This window comes from Salvelinus sp. IW2-2015, linkage group LG15 (genome assembly GCF_002910315.2).
Source record: "Salvelinus sp. IW2-2015 linkage group LG15, ASM291031v2, whole genome shotgun sequence".
NCBI lineage: Eukaryota > Metazoa > Chordata > Actinopteri > Salmoniformes > Salmonidae > Salvelinus > Salvelinus sp. IW2-2015.
This window is the reverse complement of record NC_036855.1, coordinates 23,468,459-23,488,685: the sequence shown is the minus strand read 5'-3', so window position 1 is coordinate 23,488,685 and position 20,227 is coordinate 23,468,459. Positions and strand designations below refer to the sequence as shown.

General features: G+C 47.3%; 1 protein-coding gene across 1 annotated transcript in view; it reads left to right on the top strand.

The window, feature by feature from the left end:
- LOC111974152 (probable E3 ubiquitin-protein ligase HECTD4) overlaps positions 1-20,227 on the top strand; it is a 56,755-nt gene that overhangs the window by 13,938 nt on the left and 22,590 nt on the right. Inside the window, 38 exon segments of the mRNA XM_024001774.2 lie at positions 1,155-1,215; positions 1,218-1,295; positions 1,436-1,606; positions 1,702-1,894; positions 3,029-3,190; positions 3,302-3,415; positions 3,511-3,651; positions 3,808-4,043; positions 5,006-5,148; positions 5,282-5,352; positions 5,473-5,578; positions 5,811-5,931; positions 6,048-6,176; positions 8,275-8,399; positions 8,611-8,764; positions 8,966-9,066; positions 9,186-9,390; positions 9,528-9,752; positions 9,877-10,040; positions 10,234-10,479; positions 10,592-10,784; positions 10,868-10,972; positions 11,060-11,148; positions 11,276-11,442; positions 11,607-11,742; positions 11,862-12,006; positions 12,117-12,283; positions 13,135-13,281; positions 13,453-13,637; positions 14,067-14,220; positions 14,329-14,609; positions 14,695-14,884; positions 14,988-15,069; positions 15,238-15,440; positions 15,590-15,725; positions 15,880-16,062; positions 16,272-16,436; positions 16,589-16,758. Coding sequence (XP_023857542.2) covers positions 1,155-1,215; positions 1,218-1,295; positions 1,436-1,606; positions 1,702-1,894; positions 3,029-3,190; positions 3,302-3,415; positions 3,511-3,651; positions 3,808-4,043; positions 5,006-5,148; positions 5,282-5,352; positions 5,473-5,578; positions 5,811-5,931; positions 6,048-6,176; positions 8,275-8,399; positions 8,611-8,764; positions 8,966-9,066; positions 9,186-9,390; positions 9,528-9,752; positions 9,877-10,040; positions 10,234-10,479; positions 10,592-10,784; positions 10,868-10,972; positions 11,060-11,148; positions 11,276-11,442; positions 11,607-11,742; positions 11,862-12,006; positions 12,117-12,283; positions 13,135-13,281; positions 13,453-13,637; positions 14,067-14,220; positions 14,329-14,609; positions 14,695-14,884; positions 14,988-15,069; positions 15,238-15,440; positions 15,590-15,725; positions 15,880-16,062; positions 16,272-16,436; positions 16,589-16,758 — 5,844 coding nt within the window.

The window sequence follows — 20,227 nt, the reverse complement described above, 5'->3', positions numbered from 1 at the left end:
TGTACAGGTCGACGTGGGTGGTAGTATATGGGGCTTTGGTGACAAAACGGATGCACTGTGATTAGACTGCATCCAATTTATTGAGTAGGTTTTGGGAGGCTATTTTGTAAATACATCACCGAAGTCGCAGGAATTGTAGGATGTCAGTTTTACAAGGGTATGTTTGGCAGCATGAAAAGATGCTTTGTTGCGGAATAGAAGCCAATTCTAGATTTGACTTTGGATTGGAGGATGTTTGATGTGAGTCCTGGAAGGAGATTTACAGTCTAACCAGACACCTAGGTATTTTATTTCCACATATCTAAGTCAGAGCCGTCAGAGTAGTTGATGTTGGACAAGCGGGCAGGTGCAGGCAGCGATCGGTTGAAAGAGCATGCATTTATTTTACTTGTATTTAAGAGCAATTGGAGGCCACGGAAGGAGAGTTTGTATGGCATTGAAGCTCGCCTGGAGGGTTGTTAACACAGTGTCAAAAAAAGAAGGGCCAGAAGTATACAGAATAGTGTCGTCGTGCGTAGAGGTAGATCAGAAATCACCAGCAGCAAGAAAGCCCATTCATTGATGTATACAGAGACAGAGGGTCGTCCAAGAAATGAACCCTGTGGGCACCCCCATGGAGACTTCCAGAGCCCGGGACAACAAGACCCTCCAGTTTGAACACACTGAAACTCGACAGAGAAAGAGTTGGTGAACCAGGCGAGGCAATCATTAGAGAAACCAAATCAACTTACAGTTGACTAGGGCAGAAATTTGACTAATTTACTTGTTGGAAAGGTGCACCTATGACAGTGCCACGTTGAAGGTCACTGAGCGCGTCAGTAGAATGGCCTTACTGAAAATGTTTGTGATGGAAGATTGCGTCGCTGGTGTGCTCGTTTTATACACCTATCAGCAACGGTGTGCTGGTGAAATAGCAGATTTCACTCATTTGAAGGGATGTCCACATAACTTTTTGACATGATTATATGCTGTACATATAAGTAGGGAGCCACCGGGCCACCTCATGTCCTGTTCTAACTCTCCTGTTCCCTCCTTCTTGACCTGAACTTCCAAAACCCCTCTGCCCTACTGTTTTCCCCCTCTGATTTATTTCCACTTTTTGAGGCAAAAATATCAGAGGAAATAAGAGATCATTATTTTGTGTGTTTGTGCAGGGGGTTGTGTACTGTCCGGAATGAGGACTTGGAGCCCGGCTGGTGTGTTCCCCAAGGCAGCGCCGCCTTCTTCACCGCCCCGCCTCCTTTGATGCCAAGCCTCATCAGCTGTGCCAGGTCATCGACCCCTTCACCCTGCAGGTACGGCAGCTGGCAACCTAGCAACAGGCTTCATGACATCACTCATGATGACTCAATTTCACTAACTCAGGCCAGCACCACACATTGGGCGATCCAGTACTGTATCTCTTCCAAAAGACTGACCTTTCTACCTATCTCAGGTGTGCCAGGTCGTTCCCATGCCAGCCCACCACTTCCCTGTTGGCAGCAGCATGTCCACGCTGCACCTGTGCTCAGATGGAACCTACCTGTACTGGGTGTGGTCTCCTGCCAGCCTGAACGAGAAGACCCAGAAAGGCCACTCGGTCTTCATGGATGTCTTTCAGCTATTGGTGAGGTTGTTTCTCCAAGCCTTTCGACCATGCTCCAAAAGGCTCTTCCCTCCTTCCCATCTCTCACCCCTCTCTCCCTCCTCCCTCTGGTGCAGACAGAGACAGGATTGTGTGTGGCAGACGTCCTGCAGGAGAGGGTGATCCTGATACGGAAGGAGGGCGAGTCGTCCAAGTGTCTGAACGAGCTGCTGTTGAGCCGCATGTCACGCTTTCGCGCCTCCCACTCCGCAACGCTGGCCGCTCTCACCGGCTCTGCCATCACCAACACTGTCAAGGAAGAGCAGTCCGGTAATGACCTCACACTATTTAGATGGATACACTTTTTTTTACGCTGAAAACTCCCCAATCCTTAACAGTTAAAAGCATACCCATAACATGATGCAGCCATCACAATGATGGAAATATTGCAAGTGGTACTCAGTAATCTATTGGATTTGCCCCAAACATAACACTTTGTAATCAAGAGAAAAAGGTAATTGCTTTGCCACATTATTTGCATTATTACTTTAGTGCCTTGTTGCAAACAGGATGCATGGTTTGGAAGATTTTTTATTCTGTACAGGCTTCCTCCTTTTCACTCTGTCAGTTAGGTTAGTATTGTGGAGTAACTACAATGTTGTTGGTCCATCCTCAGTTTTCTCCTATCACAGCCATTAAACTCTGTAACTGTTTTAAGGAAACCATTGGCCTCATCGTGAAATCTCTGAGCGGTTTCCTTCCTCTCCGCAACTGAGTTAGGAAGGACGCCTGTATCTTTGTAGTGACTGGGTGTATTGATACACCATCCAAAGTGTTACAAATAACTTCACCATGCTCAAAGGGACATTCAATGTCTGCTTATTTTTACCCATCTACCAATAGGTGCCCTTTGCGAGGCATTGGAAAACCTCCCTGGTCTTTGTGGTTGAATCTGTGTTTGACTGAGGGACCTTACAATTATCTGTATGTGTGGGGTACAGAGATGAGGTAGTCATTCAGAAATCATGTTAAACACTATTATTAAACAATTTAGTATGTGACTTGTTAAGCAAATCTTTATTCCTAAACATATTTAGGCTTGCCATAACAAAGGGGTTGAATTCTTACTGATTCAAGACATTTCGGCCTTGAATTTGTACAAATTGCGAAAAACAAAATTCCACTTTGACATTATGGGGTGTAGGCCAGTGACGACATCTCAATTTAATCTATTTTAAATTCAGGCTGTAATACAACAAAATGTGGAAAAAGTCAAGGGGTGTGAATACTTTCTGAAGGCACTAACACAACAGTTTTTGTTTCACCAACAGTTAAATGTGTGATATCCAGGCAGTGAAAAATAGGATTGAATCTTCATTATCCTCGTCACATTGCTCATTGTGCGATTCACACTTCACATCCCTTTGTTGTGTGTTGACTCATGTCTTTGCTCCTCTTCCACAGCAGTAAACACCAGCTGTGGCCTCCCTCTAAAGACTCTGAGGAAGACTCCCATGTATGTGTGTGGGACGTCCCTGGTGATGCTGGCATCTCCGCCCGGTGTGTCTGGCAGCTCTGCCACACGCTCCCTGTTTGGAGGGACCAGCGGCTTGTCCTCCCTGAAGAGTAAGAGCAGATGTTCCTCTTCACTGTTTTTCTCTGTTGTGTTTTTGGCAAGTGTCCTTTTCACTGTTAGTGGTATATTTGTTGACTGTTTTCCTCTCTTTCTCCAACCAGTCCTCTCCTCCAGTCTGGCATTCAACCTAGTTGATGGTCAGTTCAGTAGCCGGGCAGATCTCATTGACGCACCTGGCAGTTCTCTAGGCAGGGGGGCCCAGGTGGCAGGGCTGGGTAAGCTCCTGTTCAGGAATTAGTCTTTTTTCCCTTTTTCCCCCCTAGATGAGTGCAGCGTTCTCAAAGTAGAGTTTGTGACATTTGTGTTGTAGGAGCCTGCTATGACGCCCTCAACAACTTAATCTGGAGCTGCTCCAGTGACTACATGGACCAGTGGTCTAACCCTGGCAACCAGGCCTTCCATCACGTGTGCCATAGGCTTGGCGTCAGTCATGTCATCAAGGAACCCAAAGGTAACCAAAACAGTCTAAACTCTTGTTTAGAAAACAACGCTGACCTCAAATTATGTGCTGCAGAATTATAGGCTGAAGACTGTCTCAACCAGCTTCTTCCTTTTTAAGTCAAATCGTACCGTTAAGAGTTGACTTACCCCTCGCTCCCTGCTGCAGAGGAGACCGTGGCCACCGGAGACGTGATCAACCAGCTGCTTCACCATGTGGGCGCCATGTGCATCCACCAGCTCAACCTTCTGGCAGCCAGCAGCAGCAGCTTTCCCCTGGGCGCCCTCCTGGGCAAGCAGCACCCCATCGATGCTCGCCACTTCAGCAGCATCTGTGACATCATGGAGAAAGCCATGGTCAACAGGGACACCTGCATCATCCGCTGCATCCTGGTGGTGTTCCAGGTACAGTGGAGCTGGAGAACCAAATCAAATTTATTGGTCACATACACGTGTTTAGCAGATGTTATTGTGCGTGTAGCAAAATGCTTGTGCTTCTAGGTCCGACAGTGCAGTAATATCTAACATTTTCACAACATATACCCAAAATATACGTAAATCTAAGTAAGGAATGGATTAAGAATATATACATATGTCAGAGTAGCATTGGACTAAGATACAGTGGCGTAGTATAGAATACAGTATATACATATGAGATGGGTGATGCAATATTTACACACAATTAAAGTGATTAAGATACCGTAGAATAGTATAGAGTACAGTTTATACATATGAGATGAGTAATGCCAGATACCGAGACATTATTAAAGTGGCCAGTGATTCCTAATCTGTCTATAGGCAGCAGCCTGTGATGTACTGGATTTGGCTGTTTAACAGTCAGTGGTGTAGTATAGAATACAATACAGTATATACATATGAGCAAATGACTCTCGCTGGAGTATCTGACACAGGCTTTGAAAAATCACCATGAATAGGCTACCAGTGCGGCAAATGGCTGGTGCTGGTAAGCTTTCTTCACTTGTACATTCATTTTGCCAACACATGGTTAACCTTTGTTCAACCAGCTCAACAGCTGCTATTAGCGAAAATGTGTTTGGCGTTACCTTTCTAGCTAATAGGCTAGGGTAGAGTGTACACTTCCTCTTCCAACTTATAATGTGGGGAGGTCCAAATAATAAATAATTTTGGTTACTTCTCCTTGCCATTATCATTCAATGATAAGACGTGATTTTATTTATTTATTTTTTGATTTGCTAATGTATGATGGGGTCTCTGGGTCGCCGGTATCCCTGGGAGGGTGTCCCTTGACAAGTTAAGTTTTAAGACCCCTGTGCTGCTATGATGCTACCTGGAGTCCAACTGATGTCTAAATCACTCATTTTTACACGTTGGTGTTTGTCGTTCAGGTGGTGTTCAGGTTCTTCAACCCTCAGTCGGAGCAGAACAGGGAGAGCGTGCGGCGTTCAGGTCTGCTCCTGTGGCAGCTGCTCATGGCTCCTGTGGATCAGATTGGAGCGGAGATCCAGGGAGAAGTGTGCCTGGCTATCAGGTAAGCACAACTCCGTTCAGAACAAAGCCATAAACACAGGACACACGTAAAGACAAGATCTTGCAGACGACTATCTGTCCTGTGATTGACACCTACTGTCATTGTCTGTCTGTCTATCCATCCCTCTCTATAGCTCGGGTTTGAATACTTTGTATCAGGGGGAGTCTGAACTCAGCAGCCTGCTGAGGCTGGTCCTGACAGAAGGTGATAGTTGCGACCTACTCGTTGGGTTTTATGAACACTCTTAACACACACATGATTAGAATGTGTATCTCAAATATCTGATACGCTGGAAGTATTGAAGGAGTTCTGTGTGATCTTTAGGGGAGAGGAACAGTGGTCTGTCTCGGCTCCGCGATGTCATCCTCACCAACCTGGCTGACCAGCTGCAGAAAAATAGATTTGGGAGCGACGAAGATGATCACTACAGGTAGAGTCCAGCTTTTGCAGACATTTTCTCAACAATATTTCCAATGTCATGTATTACTGCTTGAAAAATACCTCTCAATTCCTCCCCTAACCAGAGCTGAATGGTTTCACTGAGTAACCTGATGCCATAAAATGTACCCGTGAATAATAATAATGCAATATGCCACTCTCTCTGTATAACAGGGTTGTTCAGCTGAATCAGTCTCATTATCTGGCCTGTGTTTCCCCTCCAGACTAAGTGATGAACTCCTGCACTGCATCCTGAAGACCGTTGTCCGTGAATCCTGCCTTCTTATCACTAAATGTCAGACTGTCGCAAGGGATGACTTCCAGAAGCTGCTCTCCACTGTGCCAGTATGTGTCTTTGGCTTTGTCTGGTCAGACAGTCTGTTTACCATTCAGCAGTAGATGAAGTGTGTTAGCTGTTGCATACTGACTTGTAGTCCCCCTCCCTCCTTCCCCTCTACCAGGTTGCCTCATCAAGCCTGCGCTACCTCATGGCCGTTCAGAACCACCTGCTTAGCAACACCGTTCTGATACGCCCCGATGACAACGACGACAGTGACAGCTCCCTACAAGGGGAAACAATGAAGGTACAGGTAAACACCCCTTTTAAATATCCCTACTGCTGTCTGTCCATGTGGTGTGTCTCTGTGTGTGTGTGTGTGTCTCTCTCTCCTTCTGTGTTTCTCTCTGTCTCTCTCTCTCTCTCTCTCTCTCTCTCTGTTCCGCTCTCTCTCTCTCTCTCTGTGCTTCTCTCTTCCTCTGTCTCGCTCTCTCTCTCTCTCGCTCTCCTCTCGCTCCGCTCCGCTCTCTCTCTCTCTGTTCTCCTCTCTCTCTCTCTCTTCGATCCTCTCTCTTCTCTGTCTCTCTCTCTTCTCTCGTCTCTCTCTCTTGTCTCGTCTCTCTCCTCTCGGTCTCGCTATCTCTCTCTCTGTCTCCTCTCTCTGCCCTCTCCTCTCTCTAGTCCTCTCTCTCTCTGTCTCTCTCTCTCTGTGCTCTCCTCTGCTCCTTCTCTCGTCTTCTCTCTTGCTCTCTCTGCCTCATTGTCTTCTCTCTCTCTCTCTCTGTATCTCCTCTCTCTCTCTGGCTCTGTCTCTCTCTTCTCTCTCCATCTCTCTCTCGTGTCTCTCCTCTCTCGTCTTTGATCTGTCTCTCCTGTCTCTTCTGTCTCTCTGTCTGTCTCTGCTGTCTCTGTCTGTCGTGTCGTTTGTCTGTCTGTCTTTGTCTGTTCTGTCTCTTTCTTTCGCTCTGCCCTTTTGTCTGTTCTCTCGTCTCTTCTCTCTTGATCTCTCTGTCTCTCTCGCCTCTGTTGTTCTTCTCTGTCTCTTCTTGTCTCTCTCTGTCTGTCTTCCCTCTCTCTGTCCATTGATCGTCTCTTCTTCTTCTCTCCGTCTCTCTCGCTCCTCTCTCTGACTCCTCTCATGCTCTCTCTGCTTACTCCTGCGTCTCTCATCTGTCTCGGTCTCGTCAGTTCTGTCTTCTGTCTGTCGTCGTCTGTCTGCTTCTTCTTCTTTCCTGCTTCTGTCTGTTGCTGTGTCTCGTCTCTTCTGTTCTGCTCTGTCTGTCTCTTGTTCTGTCTCTGTTCTCTCTGTAGTCGTCTTTCTGTCTGCTGCTCTGTCTGTTCTCTGTTCCTTGTCTGCTTGTTCTTTCGTCTCTGTCCTCTCTCTTGGTTCCTCCGGTTGGGCCTCTCCATGTCTCTCTCTCTTTCTCGCTGTCTCTCTCCTCTCTCTGCTCCTCTCCTCCTTCTCTCTCTCTCTTCCTCTCTTCTTTCTCTTCCTGTCTCTCTCTCTCTCTCTTCTCTCTGCTCTCTGCTCTTCTGGCCTATCCCGTTCTCTTCTCTCTCCTCCGTGCTTCCTGGTCTGTTCTTGTTTTTCTTTTCCTGTCCTGTTCCCTCGTGTCGTCTCCTTCTCTCTTGTCTTCCTCTGTCTCTCTCTCTGTGCTCTCTCTCTCCTCTGTCTCTCTCTCTCTCTGTCTCTCTCCTCTCTGCTCTGTCTCTCTCTCTCTCTGTCTCTCTCTCCTCTGTTCTCTCTCTCTCTCTGTCTCTCTCTCTCTCTGTCTCTCTCTCTCTGTCTCTCGTCTTCTCTCTGTCTCTCTCTCTCTCTGTCTCTCTCTCTCTCTGTCTCTTGCTCTCTCTTCTGTCTCTCTCTCTGCCTCTCTGTTCTCTCTCGTCTCTCTCCTTCTCCTCTCTCTCTGTCTCTCTCTCTCTCTCTCTCTGTCTCTCTCTCTCTCTCTCTTCTTCTTGTCTCTCTCTCTGTCTCTCTCTCGTTCTTTCTGTCTGTCTCTGTCTCTTCTCTCTTCTCCTCTGTCTCTCTCTCTCTGCTCTCTCTCTCTCTCTCTCTCTGTCTCTCTCGTCTCTCTCTGTCTCGTCCTCTCTCTCTACATCTCTCTGTTTTCTCTCTCTCTCTCTGTCTTTCTCTATCTCTCTGTCTTTCTCTATCTCTCCTTTTGTGTGTGTGTCTGGGGCCTCACTTTCTGCAGCAATAGAGCAAGGATATTAAATCATGACAGCATAGCCACCACATTTAGCATGTTCAACAGTAAGCCCTTTTTTATTACAAACACCTAAACTTGTTTTTGTTTAACTTTTGTTATCGTGTTGATTGTAAACAAGTTTAGTTGTGTGGTCGTTTTCCTGTTAGAATAAAGTAAGCACTATTACGGAAGCGTTGCCTTTTCTCTTTGTGTGGTTCCCAGGAGTTGCAGACAAGCATCCTGTCGCTGGCCACCAAGATCCTGATGGGATGTGACGAGGTGCTGGAAACCCTGCAGCAGGTGACCACCGCTCTCATCAACAGTGACATCACTGACCGAGAGACCAGGTGACCCTCACTCCTCTACCATTGCTTTTCCTGTCAACCTGTCGTTTTACGTGTTGTATGCCTACCCCTAACTCTCTTGACCTTTTGCCTGTGTATCTGCATGTTCCCCTTGTATGCATATGAATCCCTTTCTATGCATTTCCCTCTCTGTCTGCCTCAAACTCCCTTCTACATACCTTTTATCCCACTTCTCTCTCCTTCCGCTCCGCAGGCTGAAGGGCCTGGAGCAGATGACCAAGGCTACCATGCTGGGCCACCTGCTGCCAGTGCTGCTCACCTCTCTGATGCACCCCAACCTGCAGACACTCAATCTGGCTGACGCTCTCATGCCCCAGCTAGTGCAGCTAGTCCTCTACACCAGCCAGGTGGGGGGGCTCAAACAAACACACCCGTCTCACCTCAATGTAGATATTCTTCTCTAGTTTAGAACGTCTGTCTGTCGTCTCTGGTTTCTGTGGTGGACGATGGGCAGACGTGTTGTTCTTGTTAATTGAAAGTTGATGATAGTTTGGAAGGAGAATTAGTATATATATTTATAATATGGGTTTCTCCTGGTTATTTCCCAGACTGCTCTGCTGTTGAAGACCCAGTCTCCTCTCTTCACTGACAGCATTCCACTGGTAGGAGGGCCGCTGGGCCAAAAGACGCCTGCTGCTGATGATGACCAGTAAGAGTACACACGGTCCTCTGTAGGCAAGATGTATCAGGACCTAAAGCCTGGTTTTCCAAGTGTGTTTGTGTTTCTCTGTCCCTGATGACTGCATGACTTCCTCTGTCCTGCTCCAGCTTTAGAATCCTAGATGAGCGGGAGGAGCCAGGCTTCCTGACAGGCCTGAAGATCCCTGCCCCATGGGCTGCTGGGAAGACGGTGGAGACAGTCCACCCAGTGCGAGACAACTATAAGTTCAAAGAGACGGTCCACATCCCAGGGGCACGCTGCCTCTACCTCCGCTTTGACTCCCGCTGCTCCTCGCAGTACGACTACGACAAGGTGACCAATCCCTGCACCTCTCCACCCCACATCACATTTCCATGTTAAAGCTATGTCATAACATGTCTAATCTAGTTTATCATTGCAAAGCTCTATGAGGAAGATATTTACTTGGTCTTTTCTCTCTGGTGTTCCAGTTGGTGATGTATGCCGGGCCCAACACTAACAGTCGCAAGGTGACTGAGTATGGAGGCAACACTCTGGGCTATGGCAGTCGCAGTGTCCTAGGGACAGGCTGGCCCAAAGACCTAGTCAAGGTGGAGGGGGACACAGTGACGTTCTCCTTTGAGATGAGGAGTGGGCGCGAGCACAACACCCCAGACAAAGCCATGTGGGGGTTCTCCTGCACTGTCCGAGCGCAGGTACACACAGCTGTGGATCACTGCACTGTTGTGAATACAGCATGAGTTCTGGCATGTTGCTGCCATGTTTGACATACACACCCAGACATTGTTACGTAGATCTGTCTCTGTTTTCCCGCAACAGGAGTCATCAGAGGATGTCTCTGGGGGTCTCCCCTTCCTGGCAGACCTGGCGTTAGGTCTGTCTGTACTAGCCTGCTCCATGCTCCGCATCCTCTACAACGGACCTGAAGTAACCCGAGAGGAGGACGCCTGCCATGACCTGCTCTGCTCCAAGCTGCTCCAAAGGTGACTCGGCATAAATGGAGAATGATACAGAGCACACACTATAGATGGCACGAATGCACTGCAATGTAGCAGCACAGACATATACAGCTATAACCAACTAAATAATAACACCCTAGTAAAATAACACAGGTGACACCGTGGCAGAGAGTGGGTACCAGGACAGCCGAGACTAAATGCTATCCATTTCCTCCAGGTGCCAATGGCAGGTGGAAGCTAATGGTGCCATCTCTCCAGCCCTAACCCCCAGTCCCTCTCCGCTACCCCTCACCATCGAGGAGGACCGGGAGTTCACCTACCCCTCTGACGTGCTCATCCCTCCCCCGGGCCTCATGCCTGGGGCCTACTTTGACCTGCCCCGCATCCGCCTGCCTCCAGGCATCATGAGCCGGCTACGAGAGGTCTCCGGCAGGGCGCGGCCACAGTTCCGTCCCAGCATCAAGTAAGAAGTGGTGACCATATATACCACATATTCAACTGCCATTCCAATTCTATTTTAACCAGTCATTTCTGCCCATCCTCTCCCCCTTTTCTCTCTGGCTTGCCCGTGTCAGGGAGGTGATCAGGCCAGACGTTATGGAGGAGGTCATAGTGTCGTGTGTGATAAAACACCTGACGCTGGTGGATGCTCTCCAGTCGCTCGTCAACTTCCAGTACCGCGAGGAGCACGCTGAGGAGTACGACCTGCTCTGTAAGATCATGGCYGAGACTTTCAAGAAGATCAACGCCATGGAGCGCCAGCTGCAGGTACACAAGTGGCACAGTTCAGCTTTTCCCTCTCCAAGTGTGTGTATGTGTGTATAACTTTGTCTGTTGCCCCCCCCCCTCAGAGTGTAGCAGAGCTGGARCAGAAGTGGCAGAACGAGGTGGAGGAAGCTCAGCAGGGAAAGCTGGAGAACAATGCTCCTTTCTTCCACGACTATCACTTCTTTGAGGTACACATCCCTCTACCTCTAATTCTCCACAGATTCTCTTAAAATTGTTCACTGTTCAGCTCACATAATTTGTTTTTGTTTCCCCAGAACAAAATGAAGGAACTAGAATTGCTGTGTTCACTAAAGGAGGTCCCACTGGACTGGAGTGATTTGGAAAACGTTGTCCTCACACTGAGGTAAGACATTGGAGAAGAGCCACGTGACAATGCAGATGTTAAGACTGCTAAGGTAACATCTGCATTGCTTAGATGACATATCTTCCTCCGTGTTGTCTTCTGGTTTATCGTCTACATTTGTCCACAGGGAGAAGTTCTTCCAGGAGGTGAACTCCGTCCACCTGAAGAGTGGTGTGCCGCTGGCCAAAACCAAAGCCCTGGTGAAGAGCCTGATGAACCGCACAGAGCTGCTGCTCCATGTCACCATCGCTCCTCACTGCAGGAGCCTAACCACCACACCTGCTGGCACGCCAGGTACCCCTCAGCTTACACTTCCTTACATAACCACTTCCCCAGCCTACTCCACCTCCCTAGCCTACACCTGCTTCTCTATACCCCTCTCCTGAGTTACTGTGACTGCCTGTATGTAGTATGGTAAAATAGAGGTGACTGATTGACTTTTTGTTGTTGTGTGGCAGCCTGTAAGTCTGTGTCAGACACTAAGACGGTGATCCCCGGGGTGAAGCAGCCAGTCTTTCTGCGCAGCATGTCTGCACCCTCCGACCTGGAGATGATCGCCAACCAGGACCTTGAGTTCCCACACAGCAGCCAAAGGTTCACTGTCCACAACAATCTCTTTGATACAGAGAAAGTGTATTACAAGCATAACTACACTAAGTTGATGATGGATGGAGAGAGTACTCACCCCTCTACGTTATTCTCCTCTACTGCAGGAGGCGACACCACCCCACCAGTCACCGTAGCAGCTCCTTCACACTGCTCCAGTCTCTAGCCATGGAGGACAGCCGGGACAAGCCAACGTACAGTGTGCTGCTGGGACAGCTCTTTGCTTTCATAGGGACCTTGCCCGACCAGTCTGTAAGTCCAGCCGTCCGCCACAGTCACTGCACATTGAATTCTGTTTTTGGTGCCAAACAATTAGAGAAGTTGAGTCTATTCATATTTTACCCTTGTTCTGCCTCCTCCAGGTGTCCAGCAGCAGTTTCCTGTCTGCGGCTCAGACACGGTGGAGGCGGGGCAGCACGAGGAAGCAGGCCCTCGTTCACATGAGGGAGCTGCTCACTGCCGCAGTCAGGGTAGGTGGGGTCACTCACCTGGTGGGACCTGTTACCATGGTGCTGCAGGGAGGGCCCAGGTAAGGCATGGACACACACTCACACACAAACCTACCATTAATATATCTTCATGGTTTGTTTTCATTTGGGAGAATTTATTTTACAATTATAGTTATTGTTTCCTTTCACAATATAACAATGCAATTGAATTATATTTAACACTAAACAATAACTTGACAGACATTAATATACAGTTGAAGTCAGAAGATTACATACACCTTGGCCAAATACATTTAAATTCAGTTTCACAATTCCTGACATTTAATCCTAGTAAAAATGCCCTGTCTTAGGTCAGTTAGGATCACCACTTTATTTTAAGAATGTGAAATGTCAGAATAATAGTAGAGAGAATTATATATTTCACCTTTTATTTCTTTCATCACATTCCCAGTGGGTCAGAGGTTTACATACACTCAATTAGTATTTGGTAGCATTGCCTTTAAATTGTTTAACTTGAGTTAAATGTTTCGGGTAGCTTTCCACAAGCTTCCCACAATAAGTTGGGTGAATTTTGGCCCATTCCTCCTGACAGAGCTGGTGTAACTGAGTCAGGTTTTGTAGGCCTCCTTGCTCATACACACTTTTTCAGTACAATCTCTAAGCTGGAGATATCTCCAGAAGTTTTGTTTCTGTAAAATATACTTGTTCCTTAGTTCTTCAAAAGAGGTTCTTGATATAGACACGTAATGTTCTTTATCCCCTTTGTATACCAATCTTTCCAGAAAACCATGTGTACTCTTATTTTCAATTTAGGGTTATTCCATAACGAAGCAGAGTTTGTCAAGAAAGCCCTGTCCAATATCCAAATGTATTTTAGTGTATAATGCAGGAGAAATTCAATTTTATAAATGTATCTGTGTCCTCTGTGCAGGATCGAGGAGCTGACCTGTGGGGGAATGGTGGAGCAGGTGCAGGAGGCCTTTGGGGAGACTATGACGTCTGTAGTGTCACTATGTGCCCGCTTCCCCATCGCTTGTTCTAACAGTATTGGCATGCTCTGCACCATCCCCTATACTAGGCAAGACAATTATTCTCTATCTTCCGAAATCCTCATGTTACTCTTGGAAAACGGCTTTGTTTGTTATCAGGAACAAACAACTCACCTCATTCTCCTGGCATCGAAAAATTCCTGACTTTCTAGAATTGCCATTCTCTAAACCCCCACACGTCTGCCCATGTGTTCCTGTAGGAGTGAGGAGCAGTGCCTGGTGCGCAGTGGTCTGGTCCAGCTCATGGACCGCCTGTGCAGCCTGAGTGGCCAGAGGGACTGCAGCTCCAATGAGAAGCAGACCAAGAAGCAGAAGGTGGCCACCATGGCCTGGGCTGCCTTCCAGGTGCTTGCCAACCGCTGCATCGAGTGGGAGAAGGTGGAAGGTATGCAAGATAGTTGGGGGGGTAACTTATCAGCTTGTGAAATAGGTAGCCCACACCAAGAAATTAAGAGAACCTCAACGCTGAAGCAGAACATATGAGAATAATTTTCACTCAGATGTTTCCAATGTCTTGATGCTGTGCCTTTTAGCTAAAGAGGAATGTTTGAAAGGCTGTCTTCATGTCTTCAGGGTCTACTAACAAAGTGAGGACAAAACGCAGAAGAATAGTTGGAGGTTAAAGTTAGGCAAGCTTGGCAAAAGTTGATTTTAGGCCAATAATTCAGAAACCAGAGGAAAGATGGGTATTTTCATGATCTGTGAATATAGATAATCAGACTTTAGGATGCAACCTCACATCAGTGTTTTCTACAGAGAGTACAGTGTGCGGTAATTCTTACTACTGCAGAAATCCCACTCCCCCTCTCTTAAGGTGGTTCAACAGATGCGGTGCACTCAGGTCTGGCCCGGCAGGTGTCCAGCCTGCTGACCAACCACCTGGTCAGAGCCACCGAGTGCTGTGGGAACCAGGCAGCAGGGAACGATGCTCTGCAGGACGTCCTCAGCCTGCTCAACGACCTGTCCAGGTAACCACTAGCAAACAACAGGTCAAATACACATCCTCTTGTGTTCTGTGTTTGTGAAATGACTGTTGTCGCCTTCTAATTATCTATGACTGTCTGGCGTTCCTCCAGGAGCCACATAGGGAAGGCTATCCTGAGCCAGCCAGCCTGTGTGTCCAAGCTCCTGTCCCTGCTGCTGGACCAGCGGCCGTCTCCCAAGCTGGTGCTGATCATCCTGCAGCTGTGCCGTGCTGCCCTGCCCCTGATGAGTGTAGAGGACTGTGGCAACGTGGCGCTACCCTCCTGGAGCTACTCCATCAACACCCTGGATGCTGAGCAGCAGGACGCCACCGACCCCGCCTCACGCATCGCCGCCCTGCTGCTGGCCAAGCTGGCTGACTACGTAGTACCAGGTAGGACCCTTTGGTCTTGACATGTTGGTCATGAGATATCTGGCCTCTGTTAGACTGCTGTCTCTAACACCGTGTCCCCCACCAGGCTGCCAGACCCTGTTGTCCCCCAGCTCCTCAGAGCCAGACACCAGCCTGAGCCGCTCCAGCCCCAAGGGAACCCTGAAGTCAGATAAGGACGCTGGGGAGGAGTGCGAGGCTGTGGATGGCAAACTGTCCATCTTTATCCACAAGCGGGAGGACCAGTCCTCTCATGAGGTGCTACAGCCACTGCTCAGGTAAGACTCATCGTAATACCTCCTGAGACCTTTTAACTTCATGTGTGCCAAACCATCCATGCAGTCTCTGACACCTGTGCTTTTCCTCCCTGGTGGCTTGCAGCAGCTCAGAAGGCCGGCCGTTCCGCCTTGGAACTGGAGCCAACATGGAGAAGGTGGTGAAGATGGATAGAGACATGACCAAGGTCAGGCCTGTTTTAAAGTTTTCATGTGGCTGCAAATGTCATTGGGGTGTCACCAAGTGAAAGAAGAATAGTGAAGAATTAAACCTAGTCAAGGCATATGTTCAAGAATCATACCATTTATTCCTGGCTGATCTGCTCCTTCCTCATCCCTCTCATTCACCTCACCAGAGTGGTAGCTGTGAGGTGATCACAGAGGAGGCTGCTGCAGCCCTGAGGAAGGCCAATAAGTGGGCCCAGTCTGGGCTGATAGTGAGTGTGGGCCCGCCTGTGGAGGCTCTGGTCCCGGAGGCTGCTGGAGGAGTCACCACGGGGGACAAGAAGAAGAGCGCTCAGACCGCTGTGTGTCGGGACAGGAACTCTGAACTGGCCAGGTTGGTGTGACACTCAAGCTGTGCAAGATTTATATTATGCCTTTTGTATAACCGTAATACCAGTGAAATTGAATCTGCTACACTAGTTCTAGTTAACCAGAGGGGAGAACGGTTCTAACAGGTCTCCTCTCTTTCCCTCCACTGTTCAGGTCCGACCCAATCAGGCCCTTCATCAGTGGACATGTGGCCAACAGTATGGCTGCTGAGGTCATCGCCCTGCTGCACAGCCTGCTCACAGCTCCCGAGTCCAACACCGCCCAGATCTGGACCAGCACTGCAGAGAAGGTAAAGCACCATCAGAATGCGTAGATTTTAGAGGCAGATGCAGCCATTCTAAGATCTACTTGCAGATGCTAGAGCCATGTAATTCTAAGAATATACTGTATATGAAGATCATAGTGATAACACATGGACTTACCGCTACTGATGACTGTGCCAGGTGCTGTCCAGAGCACTGATGTTCATCCCACAGCTGGGGAAATATGCTGAGAGCATCCTGGAGAACGGTAGCAGCAGCGGCAGGAAGCTGGCTAAACTCCAGGCCATCGGCAGGCAGGCTGTGGCGGCACTCTGCGCCCTCGGAGGCTTCAAGGAGACCATCAAGATTGGCTCAGAGGTCCAGGTGGGTTAGGAGAGGAGCACAAGTTGATAGATCCATAAGAAGACTTAGCAGTACACCCTTAGCAACATGCATTGTACCTGTCTCTGTGGTGAAATTAACATGCTGGGTACATACAACACTATACCAGGCCAACAGTGCTGTGGGCAGCAAGAGCTATAGCAGTGAATGGTCAGTGCATGTTTCTCATCATGGTCCCTCTGCTCCCTCAGGTGGTGGGTAAAGGAGTGCTGGGCAGCGTGGGTGTGGTCATGTCCATCAACGAGCAGGAGGGCATTGCCACGGTGAAGTTCCCTTCCTGCGAGTACAGGAAGGCCTGCAAGGCCTCAGACATCCTGACGGTGCCCATCTCCCGCCTCTGCACTCCCCGCTCTGAGGTAAGAACAGGGAGGGTTAGAGAAGTCAGACACACATAACGTAACTTGACTGAAAATGATGAAAGTGCTTTAATGTTCACTAGTAGACTAATTTAATGTTCTCTTCTCATCCCTGTCCCTGTCCCTCTCCCCTTCCCCTCTTTCTCTCCCAGGCGATGCCCCTCTACAAGCTGTCCATCACAGAGAAGGTGGTGCAGGCGGTACAGTCCATGCTTCTGCCACAGGAGGGCAGTCTGTCCATCCACTCCTCCCTCCCCGCCTCAGGAGATGGCTCCAGTCCTGTTATGGCTGCCGTCCGCCTGTTGGCTGAAATCAGGACCAGGTAAATCACTACTGAGGACATTATCTTGGTCATAACGTTTTTCTGCTCCGAAAAGTGTGTCTCTGCACTAGGGCTGTGGTGGTCATGACATTTTGCCGGTTATTGTCATGCAAACGAGTGCCGGTCTCATGGTAATTGACCGTTAATTAACATAAACACGTTTAGCTTTTCCAGGCCTCCACGCATACAAGCAGCATACAAGCAGCATACAAGCAGCATACAAGCAGCATACAAGCAGCATTCAAGCAGCATACAAGCAGCATTCAAGCAGCATTCAAGCAGCATTCAAGCAGCATTCAAGCAGCATACAAGCAGCATACAAGCAGCATACAAGCCGCTTTTGGAACATCTTAATTTAAAAAAAAAAGTCTAAATCAATTTAATATACACATCACAATAAATCCATTATTTATTTTAGGCAGGTCTAAAGAAACATTATGAAGAAAGAACAGAATATGAGTTGGCCTACTGTGTGTTATCTGGCTATGCACCATGCTGTATGCTTGCTTGTTCATTTAGCAGACAAGACATGCCTATGAGTTCTGTGACGTTATTTAATATTATATGATTTTATAAGAAGAATATAATTGAACTTAGAAAGGATATTTTCCCATTCCGGAGCGAGTGCACATATGAAGTGGCTATGTTGAGCGTAAAATGTATCATTTGAAACTGGTCCTATACACTAGATTTAGAGTTATTTGTCAACTTTAGTTGTGAATGATACAAACCTTAGAATGTCTTAGAAATCAAAACATATATGTCCGGGCCTCTGGCAGTCTCCATGGGGGTGCCACAGGGTTCAATTCTTGGACCGACTCTCTTCTCTGTATACATCAATGATGTCGCTCTTGCTGCTGGTGATTCTCTGATCCACCTCTACGCAGACGACACTATTCTGTATACTTCTGGCCCTTCTTTTGACACTGTGTTAACAACCCTCCAGGCGAGCTTCAATGCCATACAACTCTCCTTCCGTGGCCTCCAATTGCTCTTAAATACAAGTAAAACTAAATGCATGCTCGTCAACCGATCGCTGCCTGCACCTGCCCGCCTGTCCAACATCACTACTCTGGACGGCTCTGACTTAGAATATGTAGACAACTACAAATACCTAGGTGTCTGTAGACTGTAAACTCTCCTTCCAGACTCACATCAAACATCTCCAATCCAAAGTTAAATCTAGAATTGGCTTCCTATTCCGCAACAAAGCATCCTTCACTCATGCTGCCAAACATACCCTTGTAAAACTGACCATCCTACCAATCCTCGACTTCGGTGATGTCATTTCAAAATAGCCTCCAAAACCCTACTCAATAAATTGGATGCAGTCTATCACAGTGCCCATCCGTTTTGTCACCAAAGCCCATATACTACCACCACTGCGACCTGTACACTCTCGTTGGCTGCCCTCGCTTCATACTCGTCGCCAAACCCACTGGTTCCAGGTCATCTACAAGACCCTGCTAGGTAAAGTCCCCCCTTATCTCAGCTCGCTGGTCACATAGCAACACCTACCTGTAGCACGCGCTCCAGCAGGTTTATCTCTCTGGTCACCCCCAAAACCAATTCTTCCTTTGCGCCTCTCCTTCCAGTTCTCTGCTGCCAATGACTGGAACGAACTACAAAAATCTCTGAACTGGAAACACTTATCTCCCTCACTAGCTTAAGCACCAGCTGTCAGAGCAGCTCATAGATTACTGCACCTGTACATAGCCCATCTATAATTTAGCCCAAACAACTACCTCTTTACCTACTGTATTTATTTATTTATTTTGCTCCTTTGCACCCCATTATTTCTGTCTCTACTTTGCGCTTTCTTCCACTGCAAACCAACCATTCCAGTGTTTTTAGTTTTATTTTACTTGCTGTGTTGTATTTACTTCGCACCATGGCCTTTTTATATTTTTATTTATTTATACATATATTTGTTTGCCTTCACCTCCCTTATCTCACCTCACTTGCTCACATTGTATATAGACTTATTTTTTTTTCACTGTATCATTGACTATATGTTTGTTTTACTCCATGTGTAACTATGTGTTGTTGTATGTGTCGAACTGCTTTGCTTTATCTTGGCCAGGTCGCAATTGTAAATGAGAACGTGTTCTCAATTTGCCTACCTGGTTAAATAAATAAATAAATAAAAATATGGGCTGCATGATGCGACTATAGGGTATTGATGATTTGCTTGCGCTCTGTTCCTCAGAGTTGGAGAGCCCATGGCATACAGAGTTTCACTATAATTGTAGGCTAACTCTGTAAGCTGCCCTGCACAATCAATGAACCAACAGTATCGCCTAGGCCTATACGTGCCTCATGGATAGAACATTTTGGAACATAGCAAAAAATCCATCCAGTATGCATAATAATACAGTCCACACTCAAAGTTGATTTACTAGAATTTGTTTAATTTTGGAGTATAGGCTAGAATAGTGGTTCTCAATCCTGGTCCTGGGGACCCAAAGGGTTGCACTTTAATTATTTATTTTGCACTAGGACTACACACCTGATTCAAATCTTCAAAGCCTTTTGATGAGATGATAATTTGAATCAGCTGTGTAGTGCTAGAGCAAAAAGAAAATTGTGCACCCTTTGGGTCCCCAGGACCAGGATTGAGAACCAGTGGGCTAGACCAATTATGATAAAAAATATAAAAAATGTTCTGCCAATGCGTAATATGCAGTGGGCTATGTATTATATAACGGCACAATCGTTAATTTAGTTTTTTTTTTCGGGCTAGGACTCATGGATATATAGACATACATACTACCAGTACCAGTAAAAAGTTTGGACAAAGCTACTCATACATTTTTATTTTTATTTTTTTTACATTGTAGAATAATAGTGAAGACATCAAAACTATGAAATAACACATATGGAATCATGTATTAACCCAAAAAATTGTTGAACAAATCAAAACATATTTCAGATTCTTCAAAGTAACCAACCTTTGCCTTGACAGCTTTTCACACTTGGCATTCTCTCAACCAGCTTCATGAGGTAGTCACCTGGAATGCTTTTCCAACAGTCTTGAAGGAGTTTCTACAGCACTTGTTGGGATGAGATTGGGTGATTGTAGAGGCGAGGTCATCAGATGCAGCACTCCATCACTCTCCTTAGTCAAATAGCCATTACACAGCTAGGAGGTGTTTTGGGTCATTGTTCTGTTGAAAAGCAAATGATAGTCCCACTAAGCGCAAATCAGATGGGATGGCGTAGAATGCTGTGGATGGCGTAGAATGCTGTGGTAACCATGCTGGTTAAGTGTGCCTGGAATTCTAAATAAATCACTGACAGTGTCACCAGCAAAGCACCATCACACCTCCTCCATGCTTCACGGTGGGAACCGCACATGCGGAGATCATCCGTTCACCTACTCTGTGTCTCACAAAGACACGGCGGTTGGAACCCAAAATCTCAAATTTGGACTCATCAGACCAAAGGACAGATTTCCACCCGTCTAATG